Source organism: Rattus rattus, chromosome 2 (assembly GCF_011064425.1).
Source record: "Rattus rattus isolate New Zealand chromosome 2, Rrattus_CSIRO_v1, whole genome shotgun sequence".
Taxonomy (NCBI): Eukaryota; Metazoa; Chordata; class Mammalia; order Rodentia; family Muridae; genus Rattus; species Rattus rattus.
In genome coordinates this window covers 140268908-140282818 of record NC_046155.1, presented here as the reverse complement: position 1 = coordinate 140282818, position 13911 = coordinate 140268908, and the positions used below count along the sequence as shown (strand labels likewise).

At 34.9% G+C, this 13911-nt stretch overlaps 1 protein-coding gene across 6 annotated transcripts in view; it reads right to left on the bottom strand.

The window, feature by feature from the left end:
* Positions 1-2538: 2538 nt before the first annotated feature.
* Ube3a (ubiquitin protein ligase E3A) overlaps positions 2539-13911 on the bottom strand; it is a 90027-nt gene continuing 78654 nt past the window's right edge. For 5 of the 6 annotated variants that reach the window (XM_032893494.1, XM_032893492.1, XM_032893490.1 and 2 more), the window contains 2 exons: positions 10390-10533; positions 2539-9372 (listed from right to left, as the gene is read on the bottom strand). In XM_032893494.1, coding sequence (XP_032749385.1) covers positions 9252-9372; positions 10390-10533 — 265 coding nt within the window. In that variant the 3' untranslated portion in view covers positions 2539-9251. The remainder of the gene's footprint in view (positions 9373-10389; positions 10534-13911) is intronic. The other variant, XR_004386906.1, reaches the window with a different exon arrangement.

Here is a 13911-nt window from a genome sequence, read left to right as displayed (position 1 = left end):
GTTGCGTAACAGGCTAACTTCTACTACTCAAAATGTACATCATCTAGTTAGAAACCAGAACCCATCGGCACAATCTTACCTTGAAGCACACTTCCTTCCATAGCTAGCTACCTTTGGGTCAAGAAATCTTTTTCATTTGAGTGAACAAATAAACTGGAGGGGGCAGGGATGTAGCTCAAAAGAGCACTAGTCTAGTTTATATGAAGACCTGTGCTGTCTCCCAAGTCTCCCCTGCCCCGCCCCATTAAAAAACAAGAACAACAACTTACTACTGTGCTCTTAGAGATCCACTGAGAACAGTCAAACAGCTCTGAAGCAGAGTAATGGGACCCAAAATGAAAACTAATGACAATTATTTTAAGAGTTAATAATCAATTATTTGAAAGATTTTAATTTGACTAACTAGATTTCATAAGGTACGTGTATATCTGGTTATTTAAAAGCTATAATTGAGAATTGAGACTGGAGTGGAGAGCATTTAGCTAGTCACATGAGAGAGTATCTTAGAGTCTCATTTCCATCCTCCTTACACTCTGCTCACCGTATGGTTCCAAAAAGAATTCATATTTTGATGTAGATCCATAAGGCATAGTTAAGAATTCCCTAATCTTGCACAGTTTGATGAGTAGAACACAGTGTCCAACAGACCAATTACTTTTTCTCAGTTTCCTTTAATATGGATTCTTTGTGTAACTCTCAAATAGTAGTTCCATAGATCTTGTCCTTAGTCTTCTCTCTTCATTTCACCACTGTTTCCTGAAAGTATTCTAGGGAAACTGTAAGGTGATTGCCATGCTAGGGCCACTAATTTTCATCTTCAGCGAAGAATTCTCTAGACTTACCTTTTATTGATTTGGGACAAGTTCCCTTGAATAATCTGACACTATAAAAAGAATGTGATTCAGCATACAACTCCCCTGCCTAATCTGTCCCATTGAAAACCCAACAGCACCAATATATCCCTCCATCATTCATATCAAATATGTGAAATTTGTACTCTTGAGCCTTCTTTATCCCATACACTATCCCTTCTCTTTTGTCATGCTGCATCTTTTGGGAATTATAGCAACAATCTCATAAATGCAAAGAATACACAAATCCAGTTCCTATGGTAATACAAGTATGATTTATGTCTTTGCCTCTTAAGATATGACAAACAAAATCTGAAGTCTACAAGGCCCACCATGATCTCTATAGTTCCCCAATCACATTCAGCTGCCTATCAAAACCCAATACTCCATCTGTTAAAATGCTCGTCTTTTCTGCCTGGTAACCATCTAATTTTTTACAGTTTTGGGACCTGAATTCTCAGTCTAAACTGAGCATTTATACAATCCTGCTATAAACTCCTTGTGCTTTATATACATATATACATATCCCAATTTGAGCTTCTCTGTAAAACACCTTAATTGAACAAAACAGCTCTGAATTGATCTGAAACATCTGCAACCTGCAAAGCAGCGAATACACAATAGTACTTGAAAAAGTGTTAATGGAAATTTCAAACTTTCCTTAAGACAAATGTAAGTTGTAAAATCTTTACTACAGAAATCTTTCATCATAGAATTATTATGTCATAGATATTATTATTCCTTATTTCTTAACTCCTTTGCATAGGTCTGCTTTGTTGAATTATGCAGATTTGAAGTGAGTGAAGTACTGGCGGGGTACTGAACATGTCTTTTATTTTAAACACGGTCTTTAGGTCTAGTAATGAAACCTCAAGCTTTGAGATGTTTCTGTTCATATTCAGGAAACTGTTTTGTTTTTTTGGTTTTTTGTTTTTTTTAAGTTTTACAAGTACTAAACAGCACAAATAGTCCATAGCAGCGAAACATTAAAATGACCAATTCTTAATTGAAGACAAAAGTCTTCCCCCTGCTCAGGCCCTCCTATAGCAACTCAAAACACCCTCCCTACCTATTTTAACAGGTACTTAGGGAACTTCTACACTTCAGGAAATATTGTCTTACTCATCAAGTTGTTAGAATTATGACAAGCAGTAGTGGGAAATGGTATATTAATAGCTTTATTTCAAGAATTTACCTTATGGGCAAACTCAACTTGCTTGGCTGTTAGTTTCCAATGCTTCCAATACCTTGAAAGCATCTTTAATGGATGACACTCAGCTTCCAAGTACATGGTTTACTAAGGAAGAAAGCAGTTGATGGCCAGTTTCTTATAATAATGATATATGTATGGCTCATGAAAAACACCCACCTGAACCCAAGACTGGTGTTAACTTCACTTTATTCAGCTGTCAAATGGCACTTTAGGCATGTCTTACCTTGGAATCCTTTCAAGAGTCAATTAACTCTCCCACATCATCCAGAATCTAAAGACCACAGAGTAACTTTCAAAATACATAATTTTTAACCTCACTGGATTTAAGAACAGTTGGAAAGCTCCAGGTATATTTTGAGACTAGTGTCAGTATTACCCTGATAGCAACCAGACAAAGATAACAAGATAACTACAGGCCAGAAACTTTTATGAATATAGGTGCAAAGATGCTAAACAAAATACTAGCAAACCAAATCCAGCAGCATAGAAAATGGTTTATATAGCATAGACAAGTGGGGTTATTCCAGGAATGCAAGGTTCGTTCAATACAAAAATTCCATCAATGTAATACAACATATCAATAAAGGACAAAAACTACATGACAACCTTTTTAGATACAGAAGCATTTGACAAAATTCAATACCCTTTTTGATTAAAAAAAAAAAAAGACTCAGTAAGGTAGGAATAGATGGAATATTTCTCAACTTGCAGCATCTATGAAAATCCCACAGCTAACAACATATTTAATGGTGAAAGGCCTAAAGCTTTCCCACTACAATCAGAAACAAGAAAAGTTGTACACTCTTGCCACTTCTATTTACTTCTATATACTGGATGTGCTAGCCAGGGCACTTAGGCAGGGAAATCAAATAAAAATAATTCAGATTGGAGAGGAAACAAAAGTATTTATATTCACAGATGCACAATCTTATATAAAAAATTTTAAAAACAAAATCAGTTCAGAATAGCTATGGTATGTAAGGTTAATACACGAATATCAATTCTTTCTAGATGTACAATGAGTAATCCAAACAAATATTTTTTTTAAAAAAGTTGTTTTATAATAGCATCAAGTGAAAAACATTTAACCCAAAAAAGCCAAGATGTATACACTGAAATCTATAAGAACAACATTAAAGGAAATTACAAACCTAAATAAATGGAAAGACACTCCATGTTTATGGATTAGAAAATTTAATACTGTTAAAATACCACCATACTTCAATCTGATGTATTGATTCAACACAAATACTATCAAAATCACAGATGCTTTTTATGTAGAAATTAAATAAATCCTAAAATCCATGTGGACTGCAAGGGACTCAGAATAGGTAAAATGATCTTGATGTAGAACAAAGCTAGAGACCTAATATATCCTAAATTCAAAGCTTACTATATAGCTACAGTAATTAAGACAGTATGGTACTGGCACAAGAAGAGAGACACACAGGACAATGGAATAAAGTTGAAGAGTCCAAAACTAGCCATATTTATATTAGTCACTTTTATATGTGTTTCTGACAAGGATACCAAGCCCATTCATAAAGAAATTATTATTAGTATTTTTAACAATTAGGTATTGTTCTACTAGATATCCACATATTCAAGAATGAAACTGGACACCTACAATGCACCACATGCAAAAATGGATCAAAGACCTAAATTTACGAACTAAAACCATAAGATGCTTAAGACATAAGAGAAATGAAAACATGTACACAAAGTGTTCACAGTTGTAGTATTCATAATATGCAAAGCAGAAAGAACACAAGTATCCACAACCAAAAGAACAAGCAAAAAAAGATACAGTATATCAATATGACAATATTCAGCCACAAAAGAAAGAGTACCAGTACATGCTACAACACAGATGTAGTTTGAACTCATTACTTTGGGGAAGGTGGCAAAACAGACAAAAAGGCCACATATTGTATGGCTCCATTAACATGAAATGTCCAAAATAGGTAAATTCATAAGCATACGAAGATGAGTAGTTGCCAGGGGTTGAGGGTTAAGAACAGGCAGTCACTCTTCATGGGTACAGAAAACTTTTTACAGCGATGAAAATGCTCTGGAATTATATAAAGACAATTTCACAAATCTGTGAATATACTGTAACCACAAACTTTACACTTTAAATTGGTAAACTTTATACTATGTGGATTTTATCTCAAAGATATGGGAAAACACAATTCTTCAACTTGGATGATATAAGGTCAACTATTCCAAAATAAGTCTTTATTACAGGCATTCTCTTCTCTCTCTCTCTCTCTCTCTCTCTCTCTCTCTCTCTCTCTCTCTCTCTCTCTCTCTCTCTCTCTCAAGTTAACAAGCAAATGCTGGGAGAACTGCTCTCAGGATGTTTTCCAAGATGTTAGTTACCACCTGCAAGGTAATTCTACTGAAGCCACATAACCAGAGATAAGGTAGGAGTGGGAATAATCCAAGTCAAGGGAATTACAGGGCCAATACTAAGATTCAGAGTCATTTGACTGAAGGCTACAACCTCAACCAATGTGTACTGTATTCCAGCTACCTTCCCTATCATTTTTTCTATGTGTAATTGGGTAATCGAAAATCAGGATAATGATCCCAGGTTCCATGCATGTCAGCTTAAGCATCTTAATTTGTTGTTTAATTTAGTTCTTTGATTTTGCAAAAGAAAGATGACAAATTTTAGATGGTCATGTGGACCCACCCTCTTAGCATTTGTCATCCCTTTTCTTGTCGGTATGACTTTTGGTAAGGTTTATAACCTCAAGTCACAGTGACTCATCTATTTTGTGAAAATGAAGGATCATGAGCACAAGCATTTGGCAGTCACTGAAAGTTCTTGTCAGAATTTACAGGACTTTGTACTTTACTGTTCAAGAAAATGTTAAATATGACTCACATATTTACAGAGAACAGAGTCTAGATGATTCCTCCATGAGAATTTGAGGGGCTAGTTAGCAACAGCAGAAAGACTTAAGGTATCAGTTGCCATGTCTGCTGGGATAAAAGAGAGTGTGAGTGACATAGGAAGGTGGTCTAGATTGCCAGAGTACACCAGAAGTCAAGATGTAGAGTTAAAAAACTGTCTTGCTTTCAATGATCTCATCTTTTCCAACTCACTGACTCCTTTTTCCAGGAGCTGATACTGTGATTGCAGAAAATCTATTCAAGAAACGTGTATATTTCTTGATTAATGAGTATCTGCCTACTACCTAAGAGACAGAGGGATCAGTACAAGGTAATTTCCACTATGAATTTACTCAGATTCCATAAAAGAAAATGCTTTAAGCAAAATAATAATGGGACAATATCAAAGCTAAAACACACAGAAAAAAAGGAAGGACACACACTTCTGAAGGCCTCCTCAACTGTTCCATAAATGTGATTCACTAGGGATATGCAGGCTGCTATTACACTAAGGAGAGAAGTCTTTTTGAGCATGGTACTTTCAAAAGTCCAACTGAAAGAATATGTGTGTTGTATAAAGAAAATCTAAGTAAAGGAATTTTGAGTAGGGATGTAAAGGGATGCTGGTGAACAGGAGGCACTAGGAAAGTATGCAGAAATCCATCTGTACAAGTTATTTGAAGGGGAAGTACCCATACATACCAAAAAACAAAAATGAAAAGAATTAGTAGTAGTAGTTCAGTTAGGAAAATAACCTGAGTAAATCAAAGGATTTGGCCCTGAAATAAAGTAAAATTAAATAGGTTTGAGAGAAAATAACTGACAACCTATATATGCATAAACTGTGAGAGGGTAGAGAACAGCAAAAGACATGGTACATGTAGAAAGGTCAGAGGACAACTTTGTGGAGTTCTTTCCTTCTATGTTTATGTAGGGTCTAGGCAGAGTATTCAGGTCAAGTTTTGTATAGTGATCACCTTTACCCACTAAGCCACCTCACCAGGCCTCAAAATTGACAGTTTTAAAGGTAGTAACAAAAAATGGCTAGGAGATACAAGATTAAGAATTTTGTTTTTATAGGTACTGTTTTGTACTACACTTACTTTGAGGTACCAGGATGATGTACTAGAAATGCGGGTCTGATTTGATATGAGATATGAGACCCACAAGATATGAAACGAGAGAAAAATCTTTGGGAATTATTGAGGTTGAACAGAAAGTTCAGAGGAATTAATTCTAAGTATAATCAGCAGAATACCCACACAAGGAGTCTATGAGTTGGGATGGAAAAGTAAGCCTTTCAGGAAGCTTTACCTCAACCTATCACGGGTTAAAAACAAGAGTTCTTTATTCTGGCAAATGGAAACTATTAGTATCATTCCAAGTATATTTTCAGTGAAATATCCCTGGATTAGCAGCCTTTACATAGAGAAATGCAGTACATACATACACCCAAACCTTCTTGTAACTGTTATTAAAGTCTATTTTCTGATTTGAAAGGGGAAGAGAAAAAAAAGGCCTTTGTCTGTATTGTGTAAATATTTTCCCCACCAAACACCAGGGGTTGTTTTACACTCTGACATTGAGTAAGAGAAGAAAAGATAAGAGAATGGAAGTTACTATCATCATCATCACCATCATCATCATCATCATCATCATCATCATCATCATCATCATCATCATCATCATCATCATCAATTATTTAATTCTGGGGGGCCTGGGAAGGGTAGAAAGGATAAAAATAAGCCTTGGGATAAGAAGTTAAAGGATGAACATCAGAAAGAGTAGCCTCAGTAAAACACTTCTTTTTCTAGGTTATATGGATTCTTGAGAAAATAATTCTTTAAGAGGTTGATTTCAGCATAGCCACCTTATGGAAACAGGGAGTGATGCTGCCCAGTGATGCATGTGCCACACGTCAATATGAACAGGTTCTCTGAAGCCTCATTTATAAGTTTCTTTTGATATATACGTTCCTACACAGGGATGTACTTCCAAATAAAGGTAAGGTTATTACAAATGAATTTGATCACACAATTAACTTATAGACCACAATATGTACAGACACTCAATTTGTTTGCTGCAGCTGCCAAGTCTCCAGAAAAATTTTGCTCCAGACTGTGCTTTTATGCTGTAAGTTTGATATGTTCTACTATAGTAAGAGGTATTTTTTTAACTCGGAAATATTGTTCCATGACAATCTAGAAAAGCAATGATGAAAAGGCAGCCATAATAATGTGGCAACATGCCAAGAAAAACTGACTAGGAAGCAAGTGAGAATGTATTTTTACCTCTGAAAACATTTTAGGTTTATTTGCTTTCACTTTCTTTTAAATATACTGATGTTACTTCTGTTTGATAATCTATATTATCATTTCAAAACTTTCACACAGATATAGTATCACAACTACTTCAATACTGTAGTGATAATAAACTTGAGAACTGAAGAACACAAATCTCTTCATGAATTTATTTTATAAAATATACCCACTTAATTTGTCTTCTTATCACTTTCATAATACATAAGAAGCACAGTGGACTAGATGCCCATTACGATGACTATAGTCACATTTAGGGGGTCCTATAATCAAGGTAGCATACATACCACAACAGTGTTCTAAAGGCTAGCTCAGAAAAAAAAGGAAAAACCTCGCATTACCTTATCACAATATGGAACGCACTGTGTTCTTTTTTCCCATTAAAGTATTTAAGCCACTGTTTCATTTAGCATTACAGTAAATAATAGCTCTGCCTCAACTACTACAAGAAGGAAAATAATCCTAAAAGACATCCTTTTCCCCTTCCAATGATTTGAAAGCTACAATTAATTATTCCCTGCCAATTTAAAACATCAGGTTGATTTGTACTAGTTGTTAAAACAATCAAGGCACAAGCTCAACAGGATATCTGTAGCTTGTAGTAAAATGATATACCAGTATGTCTCTCCTTAGTTAAAAATACATAATTCTTTTATTTTGTTATGCAACAAAAGAAATTAACATCACAAACATAAAAGACTAGGGATGGGAAACTACATTAAATGTCCAGCAATCTAAGCCTATTTGTATTTTATATATAGGACATGAATTCTTTAACACTTTTGAAGTAAATTTTAATTTGGAGGATATACAATTTAATTCTCAGGAGTACTAGTTCCATTCATTTCCAGGCCTGTTTACTGTGTAAATAAATAACACAAGGCACAGTAGCTGGACTTTCTATTATGCTGCAACACTGATCGAGTGCCTTGAAAAATAGTTGATTAAACAAGATGATGGCAAGAGAAGGGGAGACTTTGGATTGTCTATTTAAAATCTCGGGAATAATAAAGATTCATTTTAAGTGCACTTTTACATGCTTATTTATACAACAAACTTTCTAATTTTGTTGCAGTAGGCTTGACTATCCTATCATTTGGCCAGATGCACTTTCCCCAGTAAACTTAAACAACAAAAACAACAACAACAACAACAACAACAACAACAACAATAAAAAAGATCCCTGTCCTTTCATATACTAAAAGGATTGGCTACTGAAACAGTTCATTGCAAGACACATGAAGACAACGTACTGTGGCATGAGTTGTTTTAATTTGTTGTGCTGTTACTAAAGTTCTGAGGGATGTGGTTCAAACATTCCAAATTCTCCCTTCCATCTTTATTGATTCTCAAAATTTTGTACAGAAAACTCCTTGGGGCTAGAACAGCAGTACTTGCACCACACTGTTTCCTTTTAACTTCAAGTTTCAAAGCAAATGGTTAAAAAAAAAAAAAAAGTTCTGATTTGACTTAGATACAGGGACAAAAAAAAAAAACAAAAACAAAAAAAAAACAAACAAACAAAAAAAACCCACATACTTGAAGATTACATGGTCTACAAATGGTGGCAATGTTTTCCTTGCGAGAATAGTTTCGTTGGTATATATATTTTAAATACTCAAAAAGGCTCAACCTCAAGCAGTAATAAACACAAGCAAAAGTGATTTAACCCTTAAAATAAATATTCAGAAAAACCTCTCTGTACATACAAGTGAAAGAATATGTAACACTTTCACGCAAAAAAATAATTATAATAATAATAAAGGATTTGTTCATATATGCAGCTGAAATCTGCTGTTCCAGCCCACAATGTCCCCAATGAAGAAGGGAGGCACAGACATAGATGACTACTGTGGTTCACTATCTTATAGCCTTGTTGAACTGGGACACTATTACCATCAAATTATCCCTCTTATATTTATTAAGTTTTTTGATTTTTTTCTTTTTTTCTTTTTGTTTTTGTTTTGTTTACAGCATGCCAAATCCTTTGGCATATGTGATGGCCTTCAGCAATCTCTCTTTAAGTTTTTCTTTGCTTGAATATTCCGGAAGTAAAAGGACATTAAAGCAAGTATGAGATGTAGGTAACCTAAATAGAGAGAAAGGGAAAAAACAGGAAAAAAAATCATAAATCACAAGAAATATGCTCAGTGTTAAATGCTCCTATTAGATGCGTATCTTGTTAGGATGGTTTGTAATGAGAAACTACAGATTAAATAAATCATAAACATTGTGCTGTCTAGCTACAAAGATCAGTTGGATCTTTATCCTATTAAATTATGCAAATATTAAAGTGGTGCAGATGATAATAACATTTTATATCTACTGAGTTTCTACTCTATGTTGCCTATTGCTTTAGACACTTTACTACTGAAGTTCATTTAAATCTTCACACAACAAACATACTGTTACTAAACCCACTTAAAAGCGGAAATCACTAAACAACTTACTCTAAAGTTTAAAGAATATTCAAACCTAGATTTTAAATATTTCAAAGGTTAAGCATGTTTATATAGATTACAAATACTGCTGGCAAAATGACAATGATAATGATTTAATATAAACCAATTAAAATTAGAGCCACGATGTATAAAATAATGTAGATATATCTGTCCATGTCTACCAAAGTCAACATACTAAGTAGGACATATTGTTCAGTCCCAACATAAAATAGTGAAGTATTTAATGGAGAAAGAAAACAATCAAAAGTCAAAATGAATTAACTCTAGTTTATACTTTATATTATACAAGATTAATCTAGTATAATCTAAAGGAACAGACAATCCTTTAATTTTAGTGTAGCCATTCAAGGTAGGCTGTTCTATAAGGCTTTCTTAATAAACAATGAAACAAGGGGAAATAAAAACATAACAACTTGATAAAGTATGTACTCCTGTAATCTCCATAATAAATTTTAAAGTTCGCTAATCTTTAAAAATTACCTCAAATTGTGAAGGCAAAATATTCATTCTACTAATGTTTGCTGACTTCAATATTTCTATATAACATCAGATGAGTATATAGAGACTAAATGTTGCCTCTGCTTGCAAGTATGGAATATGGTGAAAAGGTTTACAGTGGGTACAGAGTTGCACTTTGATATTACCTTTCTGTGTCTGGGCCATTTTTGGCTATAATCATCTTCAATTTTCCGAGTCCTCCAACAGGTGCTCTGTCTGTGCCTGTTGTAAACTGCAGGAAAAGTCTTTTCTGTTCATCTGTAAACGAATGAACAATTTCCCAGAACTCCCTAATGAAAAATGATACAATACTGGTTTTAATTTAACATTCACTACAAACAAACTCATTGCACTACAACATCATTAAGGCCAATGTTAACAGGGAATATTAAAAATGCCAATCTTCTCTAAATTATATTTTATTTACCATTCTTCCACTAATTCATTCATTACTCAACTTATGAAAGAAGACTGATAAAAGATTTAGATTTTGAAAAAAATGTAAACAAATATTCAATTATTATACTTAGTATGTAAGTTTTCATCAGCCAGATTTTGTATCTTGTAAGAACTATATATAGGATGACTATTAATATAACACTTTGCTCAAAAACTTCACATAAAAAGTACTTCTGTATTAGTATTGCTAACTGTGATTTTTTTAAAGATTACTTTATTGTAAAAAGTACATGCATTTAGAAATCTCAGAAGAAATCACTGAATGCTCAATATCCTATTCATATTTCTAAAACTTCAATCTAAAATCTATCAAGATCTTCTCCAAAAGCATGAGTATAATAAATCTGTAATATATGCTGAGAATAATGCTGAAAAATCAAGTAATAAATCCCAAAAGTTAAAGGAAAGAAATCATACACAAAATAAGCACAGTTAGGGATCAAAATAGGACAAAAAATTGTAGATACTGGAAGTTCTAAAAGAGAAGTGAAAAATTTTGAAAAAAAGGATAGATATGCCTGGTGAGGGACTTTAATTTTAACAAAAAGTACATGAAAACCTGGAAGGCATTGAATCACATAAGGAGAACCAAGTCTTAAAGAAAGAGCAGTAAAAGGTTTTATCTCAAGAGAGAAACCACTTTAAACACTCTACTACGCTTTGCTAGCCTGTGACATTTACTAACAGTAGGTCCATGGGAGAAAATACATAAACAAGTAGTTGATAAAAAATTTAACTCCAAAAATTCAACACCCCTTCATGATAAAAGTCATGGAAAGAATAGGAATTCAAGGCCCATACCAAAACATAGTAAAAGCCATATACAGCAAACCAGTTGCTAACATTAAAATAAATGGAGAGAAACTTGAAGCAATCCCACTAAAATCATGGACTAGACAAGGCTGCCCACTCTCTCCCTACTTATTCAATATAGTTCTTGAAGTTCTAGCCAGAGCAATCAGACAACAAAAGGAGGTCAAGGGGATACAGATCAGAAAAGAAGAAGTCAAAATATCACTATTTGCAGATGATATGATAGTATATTTAAGTGATCCCAAAAGTTCCACCAGAGAACTACTAAAGCTGATAAAAAACTTCAGCAAAGTGGCTGGGTATACAATTAATTCAAATAAATCAGTAGCCTTCCTCTACACAAAAGACAAACAAGCCGAGAAAGAAATTAGGGAAACGACACCCTTCATAATAGATCCAAATAATATAAAGTACCTCGGTGTGACTTTAACCAAGCAAGTAAAAGATTTGTACAACAAGAACTTCAAGACTCTGAAGAAAGAAATTGAAGAAGACCTCAGAAGATTGAAAGATCTCCCATGCTCATGGATTGGCAGGATTAATATAGTAAAAATGGCCATTCTGCCAAAAGCGTTCTACAGATTCAATGCAATCCCCATCAAAATACCAATCCAATTCTTCAAAGAGTTAGACAGAACAATTTACAAATTCATCTGGAATAACAAAAAACCCAGGATAGCTAAAACTATTCTCATCAATAAAAGGACTTCAGGGGGAATCACTATCCTTGAACTCAAGCAGTATTACAGAGCAATAGTGATAAAAACTGCATGGTATTGGTACAGAGACAGACAGATAGACCAATGGAACATAATTGAAGACCCAGAAATGAACCCACACACCTATGGGCACTTGATTTTTGACAAAGGAGCCAAAACCATCAAATGGAAAAAGGATAGCATTTTCAGCAAATGGTGCTGGTTCAACTGGAGGTCAACATGTAGAAGAATGCAGATCGATCCATGCTTATCACCCTGTACAAAGCTTAAGTCCAAGTGGATCAAGGACCTCGACATCAAACCAGATACACTCAAACTAAAAGAAAAACTAGGAAGCATCTGGAACACATGGGCACTGGAAAAAATTTCTGAACAAAACACCAATGACTTATGTCTAAGATCAAGAATCACAAATGGATCTCATAAAACTGCAAAGCTTCTGTAAGGCAAAAGACACTGTGGTTAGGACAAAACAGCAACCAACAGATTGGGAAAAGATCTTTACCAATCCTACAACAGATAGAGGCCTTATATCCAAAATAGACAAAGAACTCAAGAAGTTAGACCGCAGGGAGACAAATAACCCTATTAAAAAATGGGGTTCAGAGCTAAACAAAGAATTCACAGCTGAGGAATGCCGAATGGCTGAGAAACACCTAAAGAAATGTTCAACATCTTTAGTCATAAGGGAAATGCAAATCAAAACAACCCTGAGATTTCACGTCACACACAAGTGAGAATGGCTAAGATCAAAAACTCAGGTGACAAACAAATGCTGCAAGGATGGGGAGAAAGAGGAACACTCCTCCATTGTTGGTGGGATTGCAGACTGGTACAACCATTCTGGAAATCAGTCTGGAGGTTCCTCAGAAAATTGGACATTGAACTGCCTGAGGACCCAGCTATACCTCTCTTGGGCATATACCCAAAAGATGCCCCAACATATAAAAAAGACATGTGCTCCACTATGTTCATAGCAACCTTATTTATAATAGCCAGAAGCTGGAAAGAACCCAGATGCCCTTCAACAGAGGAATGGATACAGAAAATGTGGTACATCTACACAATGGAATATTATTCAGCTATCAAAAACAATGACTTTATGAAATTCGTAGGCAAATGGTTGGAACTGGAAAATATCATCCTGAGTGAGCTAACCCAATCACAGAAAGACATACATGGTATGCACTCATTGATAAGTGGCTATTAGCCCAAATGCTTGAGTTACCCTAGATGCCTAGAACAAATGAAACTCAAGATGGATGATCAAAATGTGAATGCTTCTACCTTCTTTAAAAGGGGAACAAGAATACCCTTGGCAGGGAATAGGAGGCAAAGTTTAGGAACAGAGGCAGAAGGAACACCCATTCAGAGCCTGCCCCACATGTGGCCCATACATATACAGCCATCCAATTAGACAAGATGGATGAAGCAAAGAAGTGCAGGCCGACAGGAGCCGGATGTAGATCTCCTGAGAGACACAGCCAGAATACAGCAAATACAGAGGCGTAATGCCAGCAGCAAACCACTGAACTGAGAATAGGACCCCTGCTGAAGGAATCAGAGAAAGAACTCGAAGAGCTTGAAGGAGCTCGAGACCCCTTATGAACAACAATGCCAAGCAACCAGAGCTTCCAGGGACTAAGCCACTACCTAAAGACTATACATGGACTGACC